Here is a 27,465-nt window from a genome sequence, read left to right as displayed (position 1 = left end):
CCTGGGATCTTTTACGCTCACCTGAGAGAGCAGACGAGGCCCTTGGTTTAACGGCTCATCTGAAAGACAGCAGGCCGGATTTTTTGCTCATCCTGACGGCGGGTTTCATGGCTAGGGTTGTGGGTGGGGGTGGGGGGTGCGGGGGAGGCTGGAGAATCAGGGCAGAATCGCCCGCCATGGAGTGCAACGCCTGGAATCCTGGTTGCAATTATCCCGGGGGCGGGATAGGCTGACGATGGCCTTCTCAACCAGAGGACAAATAAGGGCCTCTTCCCACCACCGCTGGGGTGGCCTCAACTGCGCGGGCAGGACTCCTTGGAAAATGAGACGCCCTCCCTGCGGGCTTGGAGGATTGTCCCTCCTTCGTGGGCAATTTGTGGCCCACGGAGGAACCCCACCGGGAACAAATGTACCCTCTGGGCCCCCCCCCCCCCCCCACCCTCTCACTAGGGCCTTCCGACTGGCCGCGGCGACCCCACCTCACCTACCTGTGTTCCAGGCTTCAAGCGCTGGGCCTTGGTCCGAGGCCTCTGCAGTACTGGCAGTGACCACCGCTCCAGATGGCGCTGTCGATACTGCTGAGCTGCCAGTCCTCTGATTAGACGGCAGCTCTTGGAGGCCTCATTAAACTTTGCCCCCAAAAGACCAGAGGATTGCTCCGGTGGTGCGGGGGGGTGGGGGGGGGTCAGAAAAAATGCAGAGGCTGGGTTCCCCCCCGCCCCCAACCCTCGCCTTTTCAGCCTGGCGCCGGGAGCCCTGCCTCCTACAAAAGAAATCCAGCCCAGCACCCCTGACAGGGTGGCACTCCCTCAGTACTGGTGCCAGGAGTCTCTGGAGTGGGACTAGAACCTGGTCCAATATTTATGCCTCAACCAGCATCAGTTAAGAAAAAAAGGATGATCTGGTCATTACAGCATTGCTGTTTGTGGGAACTTGCTGTGCTCAAATGGGCTGTCACGCTTCCTACTTTACAACAATGACTACGCTTCTGTAAAGTACCTCATTGGCAGTAAAGTGCTTTGGGATGTCCTGAGGTGGTGAAATGTGTTGCAGAAATGGAAGTCCTTTCTTATTTACCTAGCTGCTTCTTTAAATAAATAAACTGAGTATCAGCTATTTCTCAGTAAGTAGCACTCTTGCCTCTGAGTCAGATGATTCTGTGTTCATAGTCCCACTCCAGGACTTCAGCACTAAAATCCAGGCTGAGACTCCTCTGCAGTTCTGACGGAGCACTGCACTGCCAGCAATACCATCTTTTGATGAGATATAAACCAAGGTCCCGTCTGCAGTTCTCAGACTCCATTCTCCTCCTTTCAGCATCTAAGCAGGTGGTAGCAGATCCCCACGGCACTATTTTGAAGAAGAGCTGGGGTGGGGAGTTCACTCTGGCGCCCTGGTCAATATTTAACATCAGATAGTAATCAACATCACTAAAAACAGCTTTTATGGTCGTTATCACATTGCTGTTGGTGGGATCGTGCTGTGCACAAATTGGCTGCCACATTTCCTACATTACAACAGTGAGAACCCTTCAAAATTACTTCATTAGCTTTAATGTACATTGGGACATCCTGAGGTCATGAAAGGCGCTATAGAAATTCAAGTCTTTCTTTTTAAATGGTCGCTTGGTGCTACAGAACTTGAGTATTGCTGAAAACAGAAATATTTTGTCGAAAGTTTTCGTCTTGCACTCATCAGAACAATTCGCAAGAATACCAATGTAAGGGAAAGCAACAGATTTATACTGTATGAGAACAGAGTGCTGATTGGTTGGCAAGTGGACTCTGATTGGTAGAGGTGCATTCTCCTTGGCAATGCCTCTACCAATCAGAGTCCACTTGCCAACCAATCAGCACTCTCTTCTCATACAGTATAAATTTGTTGCTTTCCCTAACATTGGTATTCTTGTAAATTATCGTGATGAGTGCAAGACAAAAAGCTTCAACAAAATGTCTCTGTTTTCAGCAATACTTTTTCTTTTTACATCCAAGTTATTCGCCTCAACTACCTATAGTAGCAAGATCCATATTTGCACCACTCTCTGAGTGAAAAGGTTTCTCCTGAATTCCCTTTTGTATTTGAGGGCCTTAATTATTGACTCCCCCACATTATTTTCTGTGTTTCAGGGCCTGACCATGGAGCCTCTTTCCAGGCACAGAGACTACAACTGAAGGGCAAGAAGGGCCCCGACCCTCACCAGCTGCTCAAGGTGCCCAGGCAGAGCTCGGCTGGCAATGCACCTGGGCCGCCTGTCAGGAGAACACAGTCCGGGAGCCTGTGCTGTGGGGACAGTGCCGAGGAGGAGGGCTCAGCGAGGAGGAACGGCGGCAACTTCCAGGACCCAGAGCCGCAAACCGCGGGGCCAGGGCCGGTACCTTGCCGGCCCCTCACCGGCCAGCGTGAAGGGACGGGCCGGGAAGCCGAGGACGAGGGACACCGAGACCCCGGGGAGCTGGCTGATCCTTCCAGGCTGTGCAGGCAGCAAACCAGCCGCATCCTGCGAAGGCTGAGGCGGGAGAGGCTGACTAACACAGCGGCCGAGAGGCCGGCCGCCCAGAGAGGAGATGGCGATGATGGCGACGACAATGACAAACCACCAGTGCCGCCACTCCCACTACCAGGCACGGAGCAAGGTGCAGCCGCTCAACCTGCCAGCTTGTTCAGCCCCCTCGCCTCGCTGGACGACCGCCTGCCCTTTGGGCTCTGGGTGCGCCCGTGGGCCGCTCAAGAGAAAGACAGCAGTGCCGCCGCGGCCACCACCTGGGAAGAGGGCAGCCACCAAGGGAGCACTCTGTGTGGGGCTGAGGAGGACAGGCGTGCTGGCCCACAGCCCCTCTGGCCTGAGCCCGGGACCAACAGCAGGAGCACGCAGACATTCCGTCGCTCGGACGAGCAAGGCTGCCCACTGGAGAGTCCGGCTCCCGGCGCCAGCCCCCACCACCTGGGCCCCGAGAGCCCGCCACTCCTGCCCCGGCTCGAAGCCGGCCGGCTGGTCAGCCTGTTGGTCACCACCGCCTCCAATCCCGTGGCTGCCCCCCAGCCTGCCGTCAGCCTGGCCCGCCTCCAGCCCATCTCCGCTGCCCGCCTGGGAGCAGCCAGCCCTTCCTGGGGCAGCGGACAGATGCGCGGCCCGCTATCCATGACCATCCTGGCCGTCTCGGGCCTGAGGGCCCAGGAGGCGAGGGAACGGACCCTCGCGTCCACTGACGAGACTGGGAAGGAGGCCCAGGACAACGAGAAGCCCCGTCCAGACCCAGAGACACTCAGGAAGCTGCAGGAGAGGTAAGGAACAAGCAGGAGAGACATTATCGGTCTTGGGTGGGACTAAGGGGGAGGATAAATTGAGGTCTGTGAGAAAGTCACCCCCTTCTCCAAGAGGGGTCCTGACGGAGAGATTTCCTCTTTAAAAGTTGGTCCCTGATGGAGAGACTCCCACGTTAAAAGTTGGTCCCTGACGGAAAGATTCCCTCTTTAAAAGTTGGTCACTGATGGAGAGACTCCCTCTTTAAAAGGGGTCACTGATGGAATAATTCTCTCTTTAAAAGGAATTCTTGTTGGAGAGACTCCCCCCCCTCCCCCACCAAGTCTTAACTCATGGTTCTATCCCGTATGCTTTGTATTCAGTCTGCTTCGCGAAGACTCTGAGGAGGAGGAGGGGGACCTGTGCAGGATCTGCCTGATACCGGGCGGCACCCCACTGAACCCGCTCCTTGAACCTTGCAAATGTGTTGGAAGTCTACAGTTCGTGCACCATGACTGCCTGAAGAAGTGGCTACAGGCAAAGATTGTTTCAGGTAGGACAGTTGGATCAAATGGGGCCCTTGCAAATTCTATGGCAGTCTACAAGACTACAAGTCACCAATTCTCTTCAACTCACCGAGTTCAATCAATGCCCACCACTCTCACCCTTCATCTGGGGATTAGATTAGATTAGATTAGAGATACAGCACTGAAACAGGCCCTTCGGCCCACCGAGTCTGTGCCGACCATCAACCATCCATTTATACTAATCCTACACTAATCCATATTCCTACCAAACATCCCCACCCTGTCCCTATATTTCCCTACCACCTACCTATACTAGTGACAATTTATAATGGCCAATTTACCTATCAACCTGCAAGTCTTTTGGCTTGTGGGAGGAAACCAGAGCACCCGGAGAAAACCCACGCAGACACAGGGAGAACTTGCAAACTCCACACAGGCAGTACCCAGAATCGAACCCGGGTCCCTGGAGCTGTGAGGCTGCAGTGCTAACCACTGCGCCACTGTGCCGCCCGGGATACTTTGGGTCCCACCGACATCCTCCTATCCCAAATGGATCTTGCACACACCTCCATCTAAGGTTATTCTAGATTTCACCGTCTCCTCTTTTATCCCAATTGTAACTCTACCCCCACCCCCTGTCCCACCCCATCTCACTAACCCCATCTCTTAAAGCTCCCTCAAGCAGGTTTGTTTTTTCCTGTTTTGTTCCAAACTCTCCTTCTCCCCATTAACAGCTCTTAACTCTATAGAAAGCTCCATGTCTGTGTCCTCAATCCTGCTTCCACATCTAGAGGGCAGGGGGAAAAGGATGGGACGACACCTTCCAACCAGTCTGTCAAACTTCTGGATAGGGTACGAGGAGAAGCTCGTCACCCAGTAAGCGATTTCCCCGCTTCTCAGCTCCAGCCTTTCCTTCCACATCACATCCCCTCTTGTCTCTCTCCAGTATACCAGTGCTCCTCTGAACAACCCTCTTTACTTCCTCTGAACAACGCCTCACATTTATAGAATGGCCTTTAACACAGTAAAATGTCCCAATGTGCTTCACAGGAGTGTACTTAAACAAAATTTGGCACAGGGCCCAAGAAGAAGACTTTTCAGCCAGGTGACCAAAAGCTTGGTCAAAGAGGTAGGTTTTAAACAAGGACAGCAAGACGGAGAGTTTTAGAGAGGGATATATTGCATTGAGAAAGAAAGACTCTATGAGAAGGATGAACCATCTGTGGCTGGCTAAGGAATGGTTTCAAATTGAAAGAAAAGGCATTGCTGCAAAGATTAGTGGTAGGCCAGAAGATCGGGAAAATTTTAGAAACCAGCAAAGGTTGGCGAAAAAAATTTAAAGAGGGAGAAATTAGAATATGAGAGTATACTAGCAAGAATATAAAAACCGTAGTAAGAGTTTCTACAAGCATATAAAAAGGAAGAGAGTAGCTAAAGTAAACATTGGTCCTTCGAGGATGAGACTGGGAATTAATTATGGGAAACAAAGAAATGGCAGAGGTGTTGAACAAGTTTTTTGTATGCCTTCACGGTAGAAGACACTAAAAGCATCCCAAGAATAGTCGAAAATCAGGGGGCAAAGGGAGGAAGAAACTTAAAACAATCGCTATCAGTAGAGGAAAAAGTACTGGGAAAACTAATGGGGCTACAGGCTGACAAGTCCCTGGACCAGATGGCCTGCATCCTAGGGTCTTAAAAAAAAGTGGCTGCAGAGATAGTGGATTCCCTAGATTCAAGAAAGGTCCCAGTGGATTGGAAAACCACAAATGTAATGCCTTTATGGGAGAAAGGAGGGAGACAGAAAGCAGGAAACTATAGGCCAGTTAGCCTAATATCTGTCATTGGGAAAATGCTGGAATCCATTATTAAGGAAGTAGTAGCAGGACATTTAGAAAATCATAATACAATTAGGCAGAGTCAACATGGTTTTATGAAAGGGAAATCGCGGTTGACAAATTTATTACAGTTCTTTGGGATGTAACAAGCAGGGTGGATAAAGGGGAACCAGTAGATGTAGTATATTTGGATTTCCAAAAGGCATTCATTAAGATGCCACATAAAAGGTTACTGCACAAGATAAGAGTTCGTGATGTTGGGGGTAATATATTAGCATGGATAGAGATTGGCTAACTAACAAGAAACAGAGAGTCTGGATAAATGGGGCATTTGCAGGTTGGTAAACTGTAACTAGTGGATTGTCACAGGGATCAGTGCTGGGGCCTCAACCATTTGCAATCTATATCAATGACTTTGATGAAGGAACAGAGTGTATTGTAGCCAAATATGCTGACGATACAAAGATAGGTAGGAAAGCAAGTTGTGAGGTGGGCACAAAGTGTCTGCAAAGGGATAGAGATAGGTTAAGTAAGTGGGAAAAAACTTGGCAGAGGAGTATAACTGTGAGGTTATCCACTTCGGTAGGAAGAATAGATTATTTAAATGGAAAGAGATTGCAGAATGCTGCAGTACAGAGGGATCTGGATGTCCTCGTACATGAAACAAAGTGGGCATACAGGTACAGCAAGTAATTAGGAAGACAAATGGAAGCTGGCCTTTATTGTAAGGGGGTTGAAGTATAAAAGTAGGGAAGTCTTGCTACAACTGTACAAGACATTGATGAGACCACACCTAGAGTACTGCGTACAGTTTTGGTCTCCTTAGGCAGCACCTTCCAAACCCACGACCTCTACCACCTAGAAGCACAAGAGCAGCTGATGCATGGGAACACCACCACCTGCAAGTTCCCCTCCAAGTCACACACCATCCTGATTTGGAACTATATCACTGCTCCTTTACTGTCACTGGGTCAAAATCCTGGAACTCCCTTCCTAACAGTACTGTGGGTGCACCTACCCCACATGGGTTGCAGCGGTTCAAGAAGGCGGCTCACCACCACCTTCTCAAGGGCAATTAGGGATGGGTAATAAATGCTGGACGAGCCAGCGACGCCCACATCCCATGAATGAATTTTAAAAAACTTGTGGGGAAGAGCATAACCAGAGGCCATCAATATAAGATAGTCAGCAAGAAATCCAATCGGGAATTCAGAAAAAACTTCTTTACTCATAGAGGGGCGAGAATGTGGAACTTGCTACCATGGGGAGTGGTTGAAGCAAATAGTATAGATGTATTTAAGAGGAAGTTAGATAAGGATATGAAGGGGCAGGGAATAGAGGATTACGGTGACAGATTTAAAAGAGAAATGATGGGAGGAGGCTCGAGTGGAGCATAAATGCTGGCATGGACTGGTTGGGCTGAATGGCATGTTTCTGTGTTGTATACCTGATGTACTCCTGTGTAGGCTTTTGGTCATCTGCCCTGATATCTCTCTATGTGGCTTGGCGTCATATTTTATTTTATAATGCTCCTGTGAAGTGCCTTAGGACATTTTATTACATTAAAGACGCTATATAAATATAAGTTGCTGTTGATTTCATCTCACAGGATACTTGGAGGAGAAAGATCCTGTTGTCCAATGTTCGGCTTCCATCCACCTAGTGCTTGGATTGCTTTTTTTATGGCCTTGCTAAATGTGCCATAACGTTTAGTGATTGGTGTACTTGTGCTTGGCGATCCCTTTGTTCCTCTACCCCACCGAGACTCGTACCTTCCAAGTAATAAATGACCTCCCTACTCTTCCTACCAAAATGTACAACCTCACATTTAATTGTGTTGAATTTTATTTGCCAATTATTTGCCCATTCAGCAAGTTCAGTAATGTCCTCCTGTAATTTGTTGCAGCATCTCAAAGGAGGAAAGAGAGGCAGAAGGGTGGAGGGGGTTATGGAAGGAATTGGGGTCTAGACAGCTCAAGGCACAGCTACTTATGGGTGGAGTGATTAAAATCAGGGTTGCTGAAGAGGAGCACAGAGATCTCAGAGGGTTGTGGGGGCTGGAGAAGATTACAGAGATAAGGAGGAGCGAGGCCAGGGAGGGATTTGAAAATAAGGATGATAAGTTTAAAATCGAGGCATTGCTCAACTTGGAGCCAATGTACGTCAACAGGGATGACGGATGAATGGGATTTGGTGCGAGTTAAGACACGGACAGCAGGGTTTTGGATGAATGGGATTTGGTGCGAGTTAAGACACGGACAGCAGGGTTTTGGATGAATGGGATTTGGTGTGAGTTAAAACACGGACAGCAGGGTTTTGGATGACCTCAAGTTCACAGAATCACAGAATAATACAGTGCAGAAGAGGCCCTTTGGTCCATCAAGTCTGCACCGATGCATTAAAGACACCTGACCTGTCTACCTAATCCCATTTGCCAGCACTTGGAGGCTAGAATGTGGAAGGCAGGCCAGGAGTGTGTTGGAATAGTCAAGTCTAGAGGTAATAAAGGCATGGATGAGGGTTTCAGCAGCAGATGAGGGATGGAGTCGGGCGATGTTACAAGAGGTGGAAATAGGCTGTCTTAGTGATGGCATGGATATGTGGTCAGAAGCTCATCTCGGGGTCAAATATGACACCAAAGTTGCAAACAGACTGATTTAATCTCAGATGGGCTAGGGACTGAAGACAATATTTAATGTGAATTGGAGGAAATTTCTGCTCATCCAGTACTGGATGTTGCACAAGCAGGTTGATAATTGGAGTGGAGTAATCAAGAGATACGGTGACGAGGTAGAGCTGGGTGTCGTCAGCATACAGGTGAAAACTAACACTGTGTTTTCGGATGGTGTCACCGAGGGGCAGCATGTAGATGAGAATTAGGTGAGGGGGTGGTGACCAGGATAGATCCTTGGGGGACACCAGAGGTAATGGTGCAGGAGCAGGAAGAGAAGCCATTGCAAGTGATTCCCTAGCTACGATTAGACATACAAGAATGGAACCAGGTCCCACCCAGCTGGACGACAGTGAAGAGACATTGGAGGAGGATGGTGTGGTTGACGGTGTGAAAGGCTGCAGGCAGGTCGAGAAGGACGAGGAGGGATAGTTTACCTTTGTCACAGACACATAGAATGTCACTTGTGACTTTGATAAGAGCCTTTTCGGTACCGTGGCGGGGCAGAAACCTGATTAGAGAGACTCAAAGGGTAAATTCAATGATCCCATGTGCCTAGTGAAGACCTGCACTCAAAGGAAAGGCAGGGTGGACAACAGGTATTGCTGTGCTGTGTCCCAGCCTCCAACCTGTGCCGCCCTTGAGCTTAGCAGCTAGAGTGTGGGATACATAAATTTACCATCATCACTCCTACTGCAACTCGATCCATCTAACTCTTGCCTCCGAGTCAGAAGGTTGTGTGTTCCAGTCCCCAGTCCAGAGACTCGAGCCCCATAATCCAGGGCCGACACTCCCAGTGCCAGAACTGAGAGAGTGTGGCACTCTTGGAGGCGCCGTCTTTCAGATGAGATGTTAAACCAGGGGTTCCATCTACCCATAAAAGATCCCACGGCCACTATTACAGAGCAGAGCAGGGGAGTCCTCTCAATATCCTGGGCTCGTGTTTATCCCTCAACCCACATCAATAAAACAGATTATCTGCTTGGGGCTGTTTGTGGGATCTTGCAGTGCACAAATAGTCCACTGCTATTCCTAGACTCAGATTTGTAGCGTCATTACGGCACTGAAAGAGGCCATCGGGCCCATGCCGGCTTTCTGTATAGCAGTCCAGGCAGTCGCATTCCCCGGCTCTACCCCCGACATTACAACAGTGTCCATATTTCAAAAGTACTTAATTGGCTGGAAATCACTTTGGGACATTTTGAGGCCATAAAAAGTGGATGATTGTTGCTCTTTACTCTTCCCCCGTCACCTATCTCCTTCCCCCATTACCCCCTCCCCATCCCAGTCAACATCCACCTCCCGCTCCCCCATTCTCGTTCAACCCTTCCTCCCCGCTCTCCCTGCCCCTTTCTCGGTTTACCTCTCCTGTTGCTGTGCAGTTTACGGTAAGAGTGTGAGAGTGGGTGGGGCCGTGAATCTTCTCCCTTGTTCCCCGGATAGGTGCCGATCTGGCTGCTGTCACCACCTGCGAGCTCTGCAAACAAACCCTCAAGCTGGATTTCGACAACTTCGATGTGCATGAGTTTCACCGCAAGTGTGCGGCATCACAGGTACGGGGGAAGGGTGAGCATGCAGTCTCACGGGTAGGGAGGAAGGGTGAACATGCGACCTCACAGGTACGGGGGAGGGGTGAGCAAGCAGTCTCACAGGTAGGGGGGAGGGGTGAGCATGGGGTCTCACTGGTATTGGGGAGGGTTGAGCATGCAGTCTCACAGGTAGAGGGGAGGGGTAAGCATGGGATCTCACTGGTATGGGGGAGTGTTGAGCATGCAGTCTCACAGGTGGGGGGAGGGTTGAGCATGCAGTCTCACAGGTAGGGGGGTGGGGTGAGCATGCAGTCTCACAGGTAGGGGGGTGGGGTGAGCATGCAGTCTCACAGGTAGGGGGGAGGGCTGAGCATGCAGTCTCACAGGTAGGGGGAGGGTTGAGCATGCAGTCTCACAGGTAGGGGAGTGGGGTGAGTATGGGGTCTCACTGGTATGGGGGGAGGGGTGAGCATGCAGTCTCAGGTAGGGGGGAGGGGTGAGCATGCGGTCCCACTGGTATGGGGGGTGGGGTCAGCATGCGGTCCCACTGGTAGGGGGGAGGGGTGAGCATGGGGTCTCACAGGTAGGGGGAGGGGTGAGCATGCGGTCCCACTTGTATGGGGGGAGGGGTGAGCATGCGGTCCCACTGGCAGGGGGGAGGGGTGAGCATGCAGTCTCACTGGTATGGGGGGAGGGGGGAGCATGCAGTCCCACTGGTAGGGGGGAGGGGTGAACATGCGGTCCCACTGGTATGGGGGGAGGGGGGAGCATGCAGTCCCACTGGTAGGGGGGAGGGGTGAACATGCGGTCCCACTGGTATGGGGGGAGGGGTGAGCATGCGGTCCCACAGGTAGGGGGGAGGGGTGAGCATGTGGTCCCACTGGTATGGGGGAGGGGTGAGCATGGGGTCCCACTGGTAGGGGGGAGGGGTGTATGGGGTCCCACTGGTAGGGGGGAGGGGTGAGTATGGGGTCCCACTGGTATGGCGGAGGGGTGAGCATGTGGCCTCACTGGTATGGGGGAGGGGTTAGCATGTGGCCTCACTGGTATGGGGGAGTGATGAGCATGTGGCCTCACTGGTATGAGGGAGGGATGAGCATGTGGCCTCACTGGTATCGGGGAGGGGTGAGCCTGTGGCCTCACTGGTATGGGGGAGGGGTGAGCATGTGGCCTCACTGGTAGGGGGGAGGGGTCAACATGTGGCCTCACTGGTATGGGGGAGGGGTGAGCATGTGGCCTCACTGGTATGGGGGAGGGGTGAGCATGTGGCCTCACTGGTATGGGGGAGGGGTGAGCATGTGGCCTCACTGGTATGGGGGAGGGGTGAGCATGTGGCCTCACTGGTATGAGGGAGGGATGAGCATGTGGCCTCACTGGTATGAGGGAGGGATGAGCATGTGGCCTCACAGGTATCGGGGAGGGGTGAGCCTGGGGCCTCACTGGTATGGGGGAGGGGTGAGCATGTGGCCTCACTGGTATGAGGGAGGGGTGAGCATGTGGCCTCACTGGTATGAGGGAGGGATGAGCATGTGGCCTCACAGGTATCGGGGAGGGGTGAGCCTGGGGCCTCACTGGTATGGGGGAGGGGTGAGCATGTGGCCTCACTGGTATGAGGGAGGGATGAGCATGTGGCCTCACTGGTATGAGGGAGGGATGAGCATGTGGCCTCACAGGTATCGGGGAGGGGTGAGCCTGGGGCCTCACTGGTATGGGGGAGGGGTGAGCATGTGGCCTCACTGGTATGAGGGAGGGATGAGCATGTGGCCTCACTGGTATGAGGGAGGGATGAGCATGTGGCCCCACTGGTATGTGGGAGGGGTGAGCATCTGGCCTCACTGGTATGAGGGAGGGATGAGCATGTGGCCTCACTGGTATGAGGGAGGGGTGAGCATCTGGCCTCACTGGTATGAGGGAGGGATGAGCCTGTGGCCTCACTGGTATGAGGGAGGGGTGAGCATGTGGCCTCACTGGTATGAGGGAGGGGTGAGCATCTGGCCTCACTGGTATGAGGGAGGGATGAGCATGTGGCCTCACTGGTATGAGGGAGGGGTGAGCATGTGGCCTCACTGGTATGAGGGAGGGATGAGCATGTGGCCTCACTGGTATGAGGGAGGGGTGAGCATGTGGCCTCACTGGTATGAGGGAGGGATGAGCATGTGGCCTCACTGGTATGAGGGAGGGATGAGCATGTGGCCTCACTGGTATGGGGGAGGGATGAGCATGTGGCCTCACTGGTATGAGGGAGGGATGAGCATGTGGCCTCACTGGTATGAGGGAGGGGTGAGCATGTGGCCTCACTGGTATGAGGGAGGGGTGAGCATGTGGCCTCACTGGTATGAGGGAGGGATGAGCATGTGGCCTCACTGGTATGGGGGAGGGATGAGCCTGTGGCCTCACTGGTCGGGGGGAAGGGTGAGCATGTGGCCTCACTGGTATGGAGGAGGGGTGAGCCTGTGGCCTCACTGGTGTGGGGGAGGGTTGTGCATACGGCTTCAAGGGTTCATGTGTGTGGGTGGAGGGGAACAGTTTACAGTGCACTGTGGCGATTGTAGGGGGGAAGACAGAGAGATGTTGGTGGTTTTTCCTCTTCTCTCTGGTGCACAGAAAGCTGAACCTTTACTCTCGTGTTCTCCCCACCCCTCACACACAGGTTGAGGAGCAGATGACGAACTCCAGTCTCTATATGGCAGTCCTGCTACACCTCTACGAGCAGCGATTCACTGAACTCATGCGGCTGCTGAGCGGGAGTTCGACTAGTTACCAGGTAAGGGGGCAACAATGAACAACACAGGGTAAAGGGGCAGTTATAACCCACACAGGGTAAAGAAGCAACTATCACCCACACAGGGTAAAGGGACAACTATCACCCACACAGGGTAAAGGGACAACTATCACCCATACAGGGTAAAGGGATAACTATCACCCACACAGGGTAAAGGGACAATATTCACCCACACAGGGTAAAGGGATAACTATCACCCACACAGGGTAAAGGGATAACTATCACCCTCACAAGGGAAAGGGGAAACTATCACCCACACAGGGTAAAGGGACAACTATCACCCACACAGGGTAAAGGGGAAACTATCACCCACACAGGGTAAAGGGAAAATATTCACCCACACAGGGTAAAGGGACAACTATCACCCACACAGGGTAAAGGGACAATATTCACCCACACAGGGTAAAGGGACAACTATCACCCACACAGGGTAAAGGGACAATATTCACCCACACAGGGTAAAGGGATAACTATCACCCACACAGGGTAAAGGGATAACTATCACCCTCACAAGGGAAAGGGGAAACTATCACCCACACAGGGTAAAGGGGAAACTATCACCCACACAGGGTAAAGGAATAACTATCACCCTCACAAGGGAAAGGGGAAACTATCACCCACACAGGGTAAAGGGGAAACTATCACCCACACAGGGTAAAGGGACAACTATCACCCACACAGGGTAAAGGGACAATATTCACCCACACAGGGTAAAGGGACAACTATCACCCACACAGGGTAAAGGGACAATATTCACCCACACAGGGTAAAGGGATAACTATCACCCACACAGGGTAAAGGGATAACTATCACCCTCACAAGGGAAAGGGGAAACTATCACCCACACAGGGTAAAGGGGAAACTATCACCCACACAGGGTAAAGGGATAACTATCACCCTCACAAGGGAAAGGGGAAACTATCACCCTCACAAGGGAAAGGGGAAACTATCACCCACACAGGGTAAAGGGGAAACTATCACCCACACAGGGTAAAGGGACAACTATCACCCACACAGGGTAAAGGGATAACTATCACCCTCACAAGGGAAAGGGGAAACTATCACCCACACAGGGTAAAGGGGAAACTATCACCCACACAGGGTAAAGGGACAACTATCACCCACACAGGGTAAAGGGATAACTATCACCCTCACAAGGGAAAGGGGAAACTATCACCCTCACAGGGTAAAGGGACAACTATCACCCACACAGGGTAAAGGGACAACTATCACCCACACAGGGTAAAGGGGAAACTATCACCCACACAGGGTAAAGGGATAACTATCACCCACACAGGGTAAAGGGGAAACTATCACCCACACAGGGTAAAGGGACAACTATCACCCACACAGGGTAAAGGGGAAACTATCACCCACACAGGGTAAAGGGACAACTATCACCCACACAGGGTAAAGGGATAACTATCACCCTCACAAGGGAAAGGGATAACTATCACCCACACAGGGTAAAGGGATAACTATCACCCACACAGGGTAAAGGGGAAACTATCACCCACACAGGGTAAAGGGGAAACTATCACCCACACAGGGTAAAGGGACAATATTCACCCACACAGGGTAAAGGGACAACTATCACCCACACAGGGTAAAGGGGAAACTATCACCCACACAGGGTAAAGGGACAATATTCACCCACACAGGGTAAAGGGACAACTATCACCCACACAGGGTAAAGGGGAAACTATCACCCACACAGGGTAAAGGGACAATATTCACCCACACAGGGTAAAGGGACAACTATCACCCACACAGGGTAAAGGGGAAACTATCATCCACACAGGGTAAAGGGACAACTATCACCCACACAGGGTAAAGGGGAAACTATCACCCACACAGGGTAAAGGGACAACTATCACCCACACAGGGTAAAGGGACAACTATCACCCACACAGGGTAAAGGGGAAACTATCACCCACACAGGGTAAAGGGATAACTATCACCCACACAGGGTAAAGGGACAACTATCACCCACACAGGGTAAAGGGGAAACTATCACCCACACAGGGTAAAGGGACAACTATCACCCACACAGGGTAAAGGGGAAACTATCACCCACACAGTGTAAAAGGGAAACTATCACCCACACAGGGTAAAGGGACAACTATAACCCACACAGGGTAAAGGCACAACTATAACCCACACAGGGTAAAGGCACAACTATCACCCACACAGGGTAAAGGGGAAACTATCACCCACACAGTGTAAAAGGGAAACTATCACCCACACAGGGTAAAGGGACAACTATAACCCACACAGGGTAAAGGCACAACTATAACCCACACAGGGTAAAGGCACAACTATCACCCACACAGGGTAAAGGGGAAACTATCACCCACACAGTGTAAAGGGACAACTATCACCCACACAGGGTAAAGGCACAACTATAACCCACACAGGGTAAAGGCACAACTATAACCCACACAGGGTAAAGGCACAACTATCACCCACACAGGGTAAAGGGACAACTATAACCCACACAGGGTAAAGGCACAACTATCACCCACACAGGGTAAAGGCACAACTATAACCCACACAGGGTAAAGGCACAACTATAACCCACACAGGGTAAAGGCACAACTATCACCCACACAGGGTAAAGGCACAACTATAACCCACACAGGGTAAAGGCACAACTATCACCCACACAGGGTAAAGGGACAACTATAACCCACACAGGGTAAAGGCACAACTATAACCCACACAGGGTAAAGGCACAACTATCACCCACACAGGGTAAAGGGACAACTATAACCCACACAGGGTAAAGGCACAACTATCACCCACACAGGGTAAAGGGGAAACTATCACCCACACAGGGTAAAGGGACAACTATCACCCACACAGGGTAAAGGGGAAACTATCACCCACACAGGGTAAAGGGGAAACTATCACCCACACAGGGTAAAGGGACAACTATCACCCACACAGGGTAAAGGGGAAACTATCACCCACACAGGGTAAAGGGACAACTATCACCCACACAGGGTAAAGGGGAAACTATCACCCACACAGTGTAAAGGGACAACTATCACCCACACAGGGTAAAGGGGAAACTATCACCCACACAGGGTAAAGGGACAACTATCACCCACACAGGGTAAAGGGGAAACTATCACCCACACAGGGTAAAGGGATAACTATCACCCACACAGGGTAAAGGCACAACTATCACCCACACAGGGTAAAGGGGAAACTATCACCCACACAGGGTAAAGGCACAACTATCACCCACACAGGGTAAAGGGACAACTATCACCCACACAGGGTAAAGGCACAACTATCACCCACACAGGGTAAAGGGATAACTATCACCCACACAGGGTAAAGGGGAAACTATCACCCACACAGGGTAAAGGGATAACTATCACCCACACAGGGTAAAGGGGAAACTATCACCCACACAGGGTAAAGGGATAACTATCACCCACACAGGGTAAAGGGGAAACTATCACCCACACAGGGTAAAGGGATAACTATCACCCACACAGGGTAAAGGGGAAACTATCACCCACACAGGGTAAAGGGATAACTATCACCCACACAGGGTAAAGGGGAAACTATCACCCACACAGGGTAAAGGGATAACTATCACCCACACAGGGTAAAGGGGAAACTATCACCCACACAGGGTAAAGGGATAACTATCACCCACACAGGGTAAAGGGGAAACTATCACCCACACAGGGTAAAGGCACAACTATCACCCACACAGGGTAAAGGGGAAACTATCACCCACACAGGGTAAAGGGACAACTATCACCCACACAGGGTAAAGGGGAAACTATCACCCACACAGTGTAAAGGGACAACTATCACCCACACAGGGTAAAGGGGAAACTATCACCCACACAGGGTAAAGGGACAACTATCACCCACACAGGGTAAAGGGGAAACTATCACCCACACAGGGTAAAGGGACAACTATCACCCACACAGGGTAAAGGCACAACTATCACCCACACAGGGTAAAGGGATAACTATCACCCACACAGGGTAAAGGGGAAACTATCACCCACACAGGGTAAAGGGATAACTATCACCCACACAGGGTAAAGGGATAACTATCACCCACACAGGGTAAAGGGACAACTATCACCCACACAGGGTAAAGGGGAAACTATCACCCACACAGGGTAAAGGGACAATATTCACCCACACAGGGTAAAGGGACAACTATCACCCACACAGGGTAAAGGGGAAACTATCACCCACACAGGGTAAAGGGACAATATTCACCCACACAGGGTAAAGGGACAACTATCACCCACACAGGGTAAAGGGGAAACTATCACCCACACAGGGTAAAGGGATAACTATCACCCACACAGGGTAAAGGGACAACTATCACCCACACAGGGTAAAGGGGAAACTATCACCCACACAGGGTAAAGGGAAAATATTCACCCACACAGGGTAAAGGGACAACTATCACCCACACAGGGTAAAGGGACAATATTCACCCACACAGGGTAAAGGGACAACTATCACCCACACAGGGTAAAGGGACAATATTCACCCACACAGGGTAAAGGGATAACTATCACCCACACAGGGTAAAGGGATAACTATCACCCTCACAAGGGAAAGGGGAAACTATCACCCACACAGGGTAAAGGGGAAACTATCACCCACACAGGGTAAAGGAATAACTATCACCCTCACAAGGGAAAGGGGAAACTATCACCCACACAGGGTAAAGGGGAAACTATCACCCACACAGGGTAAAGGGACAACTATCACCCACACAGGGTAAAGGGACAATATTCACCCACACAGGGTAAAGGGACAACTATCACCCACACAGGGTAAAGGGACAATATTCACCCACACAGGGTCAAGGGATAACTATCACCCACACAGGGTAAAGGGATAACTATCACCCACACAGGGTAAAGGGATAACTATCACCCTCACAAGGGAAAGGGGAAACTATCACCCACACAGGGTAAAGGGGAAACTATCACCCACACAGGGTAAAGGGATAACTATCACCCTCACAAGGGAAAGGGGAAACTATCACCCTCACAAGGGAAAGGGGAAACTATCACCCACACAGGGTAAAGGGGAAACTATCACCCACACAGGGTAAAGGGACAACTATCACCCACACAGGGTAAAGGGATAACTATCACCCTCACAAGGGAAAGGGGAAACTATCACCCACACAGGGTAAAGGGGAAACTATCACCCACACAGGGTAAAGGGACAACTATCACCCACACAGGGTAAAGGGATAACTATCACCCTCACAAGGGAAAGGGGAAACTATCACCCTCACAGGGTAAAGGGACAACTATCACCCACACAGGGTAAAGGGACAACTATCACCCACACAGGGTAAAGGGGAAACTATCACCCACACAGGGTAAAGGGATAACTATCACCCACACAGGGTAAAGGGGAAACTATCACCCACACAGGGTAAAGGGACAACTATCACCCACACAGGGTAAAGGGACAACTATCACCCACACAGGGTAAAGGGATAACTATCACCCTCACAAGGGAAAGGGATAACTATCACCCACACAGGGTAAAGGGATAACTATCACCCACACAGGGTAAAGGGGAAACTATCACCCACACAGGGTAAAGGGGAAACTATCACCCACACAGGGTAAAGGGGAAACTATCACCCACACAGGGTAAAGGGACAACTATCACCCACACAGGGTAAAGGGATAACTATCACCCTCACAAGGGAAAGGGATAACTATCACCCACACAGGGTAAAGGGATAACTATCACCCACACAGGGTAAAGGGGAAACTATCACCCACACAGGGTAAAGGGGAAACTATCACCCACACAGGGTAAAGGGACAACTATCACCCACACAGGGTAAAGGGATAACTATCACCCTCACAAGGGAAAGGGATAACTATCACCCACACAGGGTAAAGGGATAACTATCACCCACACAGGGTAAAGGGGAAACTATCACCCACACAGGGTAAAGGGGAAACTATCACCCACACAGGGTAAAGGGACAATATTCACCCACACAGGGTAAAGGGACAACTATCACCCACACAGGGTAAAGGGGAAACTATCACCCACACAGGGTAAAGGGACAATATTCACCCACACAGGGTAAAGGGACAACTATCACCCACACAGGGTAAAGGGGAAACTATCACCCACACAGGGTAAAGGGACAATATTCACCCACACAGGGTAAAGGGACAACTATCACCCACACAGGGTAAAGGGGAAACTATCACCCACACAGGGTAAAGGGACAACTATCACCCACACAGGGTAAAGGGGAAACTATCACCCACACAGGGTAAAGGGACAACTATCACCCACACAGGGTAAAGGGACAACTATCACCCACACAGGGTAAAGGGGAAACTATCACCCACACAGGGTAAAGGGATAACTATCACCCACACAGGGTAAAGGGACAACTATCACCCACACAGGGTAAAGGGGAAACTATCACCCACACAGGGTAAAGGGACAACTATCACCCACACAGGGTAAAGGGGAAACTATCACCCACACAGTGTAAAAGGGAAACTATCACCCACACAGGGTAAAGGGACAACTATAACCCACACAGGGTAAAGGCACAACTATAACCCACACAGGGTAAAGGGACAACTATCACCCACACAGGGTAAAGGCACAACTATCACCCACACAGGGTAAAGGCACAACTATCACCCACACAGGGTAAAGGGACAACTATAACCCACACAGGGTAAAGGCACAACTATCACCCACACAGGGTAAAGGGACAACTATAACCCACACAGGGTAAAGGCACAACTATAACCCACACAGGGTAAAGGCACAACTATCACCCACACAGGGTAAAGGGACAACTATAACCCACACAGGGTAAAGGCACAACTATAACCCACACAGGGTAAAGGCACAACTATCACCCACACAGGGTAAAGGGACAACTATAACCCACACAGGGTAAAGGCACAACTATCACCCACACAGGGTAAAGGGGAAACTATCACCCACACAGGGTAAAGGGACAACTATCACCCACACAGGGTAAAGGGGAAACTATCACCCACACAGGGTAAAGGGGAAACTATCACCCACACAGGGTAAAGGGACAACTATCACCCACACAGGGTAAAGGGGAAACTATCACCCACACAGGGTAAAGGGACAACTATCACCCACACAGGGTAAAGGGGAAACTATCACCCACACAGTGTAAAGGGACAACTATCACCCACACAGGGTAAAGGGGAAACTATCACCCACACAGGGTAAAGGGACAACTATCACCCACACAGGGTAAAGGGGAAACTATCACCCACACAGGGTAAAGGGATAACTATCACCCACACAGGGTAAAGGGGAAACTATCACCCACACAGGGTAAAGGGATAACTATCACCCACACAGGGTAAAGGGGAAACTATCACCCACACAGGGTAAAGGGATAACTATCACCCACACAGGGTAAAGGGGAAACTATCACCCACACAGGGTAAAGGGATAACTATCACCCACACAGGGTAAAGGGGAAACTATCACCCACACAGGGTAAAGGCACAACTATCACCCACACAGGGTAAAGGGGAAACTATCACCCACACAGGGTAAAGGGACAACTATCACCCACACAGGGTAAAGGGGAAACTATCACCCACACAGTGTAAAGGGACAACTATCACCCACACAGGGTAAAGGGGAAACTATCACCCACACAGGGTAAAGGGACAACTATCACCCACACAGGGTAAAGGGGAAACTATCACCCACACAGGGTAAAGGGATAACTATCACCCACACAGGGTAAAGGGGAAACTATCACCCACACAGGGTAAAGGCACAACTATCACCCACACAGGGTAAAGGGGAAACTATCACCCACACAGGGTAAAGGCACAACTATCACCCACACAGGGTAAAGGGACAACTATCACCCACACAGGGTAAAGGCACAACTATCACCCACACAGGGTAAAGGGATAACTATCACCCACACAGGGTAAAGGGGAAACTATCACCCACACAGGGTAAAGGGATAACTATCACCCACACAGGGTAAAGGGATAACTATCACCCACACAGGGTAAAGGGACAACTATCACCCACACAGGGTAAAGGGGAAACTATCACCCACACAGGGTAAAGGGACAATATTCACCCACACAGGGTAAAGGGACAACTATCACCCACACAGGGTAAAGGGGAAACTATCACCCACACAGGGTAAAGGGACAATATTCACCCACACAGGGTAAAGGGACAACTATCACCCACACAGGGTAAAGGGGAAACTATCACCCACACAGGGTAAAGGGATAACTATCACCCACACAGGGTAAAGGGACAACTATCACCCACACAGGGTAAAGGGGAAACTATCACCCACACAGGGTAAAGGGAAAATATTCACCCACACAGGGTAAAGGGACAACTATCACCCACACAGGGTAAAGGGACAATATTCACCCACACAGGGTAAAGGGACAACTATCACCCACACAGGGTAAAGGGACAATATTCACCCACACAGGGTAAAGGGATAACTATCACCCACACAGGGTAAAGGGATAACTATCACCCTCACAAGGGAAAGGGGAAACTATCACCCACACAGGGTAAAGGGGAAACTATCACCCACACAGGGTAAAGGAATAACTATCACCCTCACAAGGGAAAGGGGAAACTATCACCCACACAGGGTAAAGGGGAAACTATCACCCACACAGGGTAAAGGGACAACTATCACCCACACAGGGTAAAGGGACAATATTCACCCACACAGGGTAAAGGGACAACTATCACCCACACAGGGTAAAGGGACAATATTCACCCACACAGGGTCAAGGGATAACTATCACCCACACAGGGTAAAGGGATAACTATCACCCACACAGGGTAAAGGGATAACTATCACCCTCACAAGGGAAAGGGGAAACTATCACCCACACAGGGTAAAGGGGAAACTATCACCCACACAGGGTAAAGGGATAACTATCACCCTCACAAGGGAAAGGGGAAACTATCACCCTCACAAGGGAAAGGGGAAACTATCACCCACACAGGGTAAAGGGGAAACTATCACCCACACAGGGTAAAGGGACAACTATCACCCACACAGGGTAAAGGGATAACTATCACCCTCACAAGGGAAAGGGGAAACTATCACCCACACAGGGTAAAGGGGAAACTATCACCCACACAGGGTAAAGGGACAACTATCACCCACACAGGGTAAAGGGATAACTATCACCCTCACAAGGGAAAGGGGAAACTATCACCCTCACAGGGTAAAGGGACAACTATCACCCACACAGGGTAAAGGGACAACTATCACCCACACAGGGTAAAGGGGAAACTATCACCCACACAGGGTAAAGGGATAACTATCACCCACACAGGGTAAAGGGGAAACTATCACCCACACAGGGTAAAGGGACAACTATCACCCACACAGGGTAAAGGGGAAACTATCACCCACACAGGGTAAAGGGGAAACTATCACCCACACAGGGTAAAGGGACAACTATCACCCACACAGGGTAAAGGGATAACTATCACCCTCACAAGGGAAAGGGATAACTATCACCCACACAGGGTAAAGGGATAACTATCACCCACACAGGGTAAAGGGGAAACTATCACCCACACAGGGTAAAGGGGAAACTATCACCCACACAGGGTAAAGGGACAATATTCACCCACACAGGGTAAAGGGACAACTATCACCCACACAGGGTAAAGGGGAAACTATCACCCACACAGGGTAAAGGGACAATATTCACCCACACAGGGTAAAGGGACAACTATCACCCACACAGGGTAAAGGGGAAACTATCACCCACACAGGGTAAAGGGACAATATTCACCCACACAGGGTAAAGGGACAACTATCACCCACACAGGGTAAAGGGGAAACTATCACCCACACAGGGTAAAGGGACAACTATCACCCACACAGGGTAAAGGGGAAACTATCACCCACACAGGGTAAAGGGACAACTATCACCCACACAGGGTAAAGGGACAACTATCACCCACACAGGGTAAAGGGGAAACTATCACCCACACAGGGTAAAGGGATAACTATCACCCACACAGGGTAAAGGGACAACTATCACCCACACAGGGTAAAGGGGAAACTATCACCCACACAGGGTAAAGGGACAACTATCACCCACACAGGGTAAAGGGGAAACTATCACCCACACAGTGTAAAAGGGAAACTATCACCCACACAGGGTAAAGGGACAACTATAACCCACACAGGGTAAAGGCACAACTATAACCCACACAGGGTAAAGGGACAACTATCACCCACACAGGGTAAAGGCACAACTATCACCCACACAGGGTAAAGGCACAACTATCACCCACACAGGGTAAAGGGACAACTATAACCCACACAGGGTAAAGGCACAACTATCACCCACACAGGGTAAAGGGACAACTATAACCCACACAGGGTAAAGGCACAACTATAACCCACACAGGGTAAAGGCACAACTATCACCCACACAGGGTAAAGGGACAACTATAACCCACACAGGGTAAAGGCACAACTATAACCCACACAGGGTAAAGGCACAACTATCACCCACACAGGGTAAAGGGACAACTATAACCCACACAGGGTAAAGGCACAACTATCACCCACACAGGGTAAAGGGGAAACTATCACCCACACAGGGTAAAGGGACAACTATCACCCACACAGGGTAAAGGGGAAACTATCACCCACACAGGGTAAAGGGGAAACTATCACCCACACAGGGTAAAGGGACAACTATCACCCACACAGGGTAAAGGGGAAACTATCACCCACACAGGGTAAAGGGACAACTATCACCCACACAGGGTAAAGGGGAAACTATCACCCACACAGTGTAAAGGGACAACTATCACCCACACAGGGTAAAGGGGAAACTATCACCCACACAGGGTAAAGGGACAACTATCACCCACACAGGGTAAAGGGGAAACTATCACCCACACAGGGTAAAGGGATAACTATCACCCACACAGGGTAAAGGCACAACTATCACCCACACAGGGTAAAGGGGAAACTATCACCCACACAGGGTAAAGGCACAACTATCACCCACACAGGGTAAAGGGACAACTATCATCCACACAGGGTAAAGGCACAACTATCACCCACACAGGGTAAAGGGATAACTATCACCCACACAGGGTAAAGGGGAAACTATCACCCACACAGGGTAAAGGGATAACTATCACCCACACAGGGTAAAGGGGAAACTATCACCCACACAGGGTAAAGGGATAACTATCACCCACACAGGGTAAAGGGGAAACTATCACCCACACAGGGTAAAGGGATAACTATCACCCACACAGGGTAAAGGGGAAACTATCACCCACACAGGGTAAAGGGATAACTATCACCCACACAGGGTAAGGGGGAAACTATCACCCACACAGGGTAAAGGGATAACTATCACCCACACAGGGTAAAGGGGAAACTATCACCCACACAGGGTAAAGGGGAAACTATCACCCACACAGGGTAAAGGGATAACTATCACCCACACAGGGTAAAGGGGAAACTATCACCCACACAGGGTAAAGGGATAACTATCACCCACACAGGGTAAAGGGGAAACTATCACCCACACAGGGTAAAGGGGAAACTATCACCCACACAGGGTAAAGGCACAACTATCACCCACACAGGGTAAAGGGATAACTATCACCCACACAGGGTAAAGGGATAACTATCACCCACACAGGGTAAAGGGGAAACTATCACCCACACAGGGTAAAGGCACAACTATCACCCACACAGGGTAAAGGGATAACTATCACCCACACAGGGTAAAGGGGAAACTATCACCCACACAGGGTAAAGGCACAACTATCACCCACACAGGGTAAAGGGACAACTATCACCCACACAGGGTAAAGGGATAACTATCACCCACACAGGGTAAAGGGGAAACTATCACCCACACAGGGTAAAGGGGAAACTATCACCCACACAGGGTAAAGGGGAAACTATCACCCACACAGGGTAAAGGGGAAACTATCACCCACACAGGGTAAAGGGGAAACTATCACCCACACAGGGTAAAGGCACAACTATCACCCACACAGGGTAAAGGGATAACTATCACCCACACAGGGTAAAGGGGAAACTATCACCCACACAGGGTAAAGGCACAACTATCACCCACACAGGGTAAAGGCACAACTATCACCCACACAGGGTAAAGGGGAAACTATCACCCACACAGGGTAAAGGGGAAACTATCACCCACACAGGGTAAAGGGACAACTATCACCCACACGGGGGAAAGGGGAAACTATCACCCACACAGGGGAAACGGGAAACTATCACCCTCACAAGGGAAAGGGGAAACTATCACCCACACAGGGTAAAGGGGAAACTATCACCCACACAGGGGAAAGGGGAAACTATCACCCACACAGGGTAAAGGGACAACTATCACCCACACAGGGTAAAGGGACAACTATCACCCACACGGGGGAAAGGGGAAACTATCACCCACACAGGGTAAAGGGACAACTATCACCCACACAGGGTAAAGGGACAACTATCACCCACACGGGGGAAAGGGGAAACTATCACCCACACAGGGTAAAGGGGAAGCTATCACCCACACAGGGGAAAGGGGAAACTATCACCCACACAGGGTAAAGGGACAACTATCACCCACACAGGGTAAAGGGACAACTATCACCCACACGGGGGAAAGGGGAAACTATCACCCACACAGGGTAAAGGGACAACTATCACCCACACAGGGTAAAGGGACAACTATCACCCACACGGGGGAAAGGGGAAACTATCACCCACACAGGGTAAAGGGGAAGCTATCACCCACACAGGGGAAAGGGGAAACTATCACCCACACAGGGTAAAGGGACAACTATCACCCACACGGGGGAAAGGGGAAACTATCACCCACACAGGGTAAAGGGGAAACTATCACCCACACAGGGGAAAGGGGAAACTATCACCCTCACAAGGGAAAGGGGAAACTATCACCCACACAGGGTAAAGGGGAAACTATCACCCTCACAAGGGAAAGGGGAAACTATCACCCACACAGGGTAAAGGGGAAACTATCACCCTCACAAGGGAAAGGGGAAACTATCACCCACACAGGGTAAAGGGGAAACTATCACCCTCACAAGGGAAAGGGGAAACTATCACCCACACAGGGTAAAGGGGAAACTATCACCCTCACAAGGGAAAGGGGAAACTATCACCCACACAGGGTAAAGGGGAAACTATCACCCTCACAAGGGAAAGGGGAAACTATCACCCACACAGGGTAAAGGGGAAACAATCACCCACACAGGGTAAAGGGACAACTATCACCCACACAGGGTAAAGGGGAAACTATCACCCACACAGGGTAAAGGGACAACTATCACCCACACGGGGGAAAGGGGAAACTATCACCCACACAGGGTAAAGGGGAAACTATCACCCACACAGGGTAAAGGGACAACTATCACCCATACAGGGTAAAGGGATAACTATCACCCACACAGTGTAGAGGGATAACTATCACCCACACAGTGTAGAGGGATAACTATCACCCACACAGGGTAAAGGGACAACTATCACCCATACAGGGTAAAGGGACAACTATCACCCACACAGGGTAAAGGGATAACTATCACCCACACAGTGTAAAGGGATAACTATCACCCACACGGGGGAAAGGGGAAACTATCACCCACGCAGGGTAAAGGGGAAACTATCACCCACACAGGGTAAAGGGGAAACTATCACCCACACAGGGTAAAGGGACAACTATCACCCACACGGGGGAAAGGGGAATCTATCACCCACACAGGGGAAAGGGGAAACTATCACCCACACAGGGTAAAGGGACAACTATCACCCATACAGGGTAAAGGGATAACTATCACCCACACAGTGTAGAGGGATAACTATCACCCACACAGTGTAGAGGGATAACTATCACCCACACAGTGTAAAGGGACAACTATCACCCACACAGGGGAAAGGGGAAACTATCACCCACACAGGGTAAAGGGACAACTATCACCCATACAGGGTAAAGGGATAACTATCACCCACACAGTGCAGAGGGATAACTATCACCCACACAGTGTAGAGGGATAACTATCACCCACACAGTGTAGAGGGATAACTATCACCCACACAGGGTAAAGGGATAACTATCACCCACACAGTGTAGAGGGATAACTATCACCCACACAGTGTAGAGGGATAACTATCACCCACACAGGGTAAAGGGACAATTATCACCCACACAGGGTAAAGGGATAACTATCACCCACACAGGGTAAAGGGACAATTATCACCCACACAGGGTAAAGGGATAACTATCACCCACACAGGGTAAAGGGACAATTATCACCCACACAGGGTAAAGGGATAACTATCACCCACACAGGGTAAAGGGACAATTATCACCCACACAGGGTAAAGGGATAACTATCACCCACACAGGGTAAAGGGACAATTATCACCCACACAGGGTAAAGGGACAATTATCACCCACACAGGGAAAATGGATAACTATCACCCACACAGGGTAAAGGGACAACTATCACCCACACAGGGTAAAGGGACAATTATCACCCACACAGGGTAAAGGGATAACTATCACCCACACAGGGTAAAGGGACAATTATCACCCACACAGGGAAAATGGATAACTATCACCCACACAGGGTAAAGGGATAACTATCACCCACACAGGGTAAAGGGATAACTATCACCCACACAGGGTAAAGGGACAATTATCACCCACACAGGGAAAATGGATAACTATCACCCACACAGGGTAAAGGGACAACTATCACCCACACAGGGTAAAGGGACAATTATCACCCACACAGGGT

General features: G+C 50.4%; 1 protein-coding gene across 1 annotated transcript in view; it reads left to right on the top strand.

The window, feature by feature from the left end:
- The window catches only part of LOC137348669 (E3 ubiquitin-protein ligase MARCHF7-like), a 136,950-nt gene that overhangs the window by 72,680 nt on the left and 36,805 nt on the right, over positions 1–27,465 (top strand). Inside the window, exons 6-9 of the mRNA XM_068013928.1 lie at positions 2,127–3,282; positions 3,625–3,794; positions 9,718–9,827; positions 12,454–12,567. Of these exons, the coding sequence (XP_067870029.1) occupies positions 2,127–3,282; positions 3,625–3,794; positions 9,718–9,827; positions 12,454–12,567 (1,550 nt within the window). The remainder of the gene's footprint in view (positions 1–2,126; positions 3,283–3,624; positions 3,795–9,717; positions 9,828–12,453; positions 12,568–27,465) is intronic.

This window comes from Heterodontus francisci, chromosome 34 (assembly GCF_036365525.1).
Source record: "Heterodontus francisci isolate sHetFra1 chromosome 34, sHetFra1.hap1, whole genome shotgun sequence".
NCBI classification, from domain to species: Eukaryota; Metazoa; Chordata; class Chondrichthyes; order Heterodontiformes; family Heterodontidae; genus Heterodontus; species Heterodontus francisci.
The sequence above is the reverse complement of the archived record's forward strand: the minus strand, read 5'-3'. Positions and strand labels throughout refer to the sequence as shown.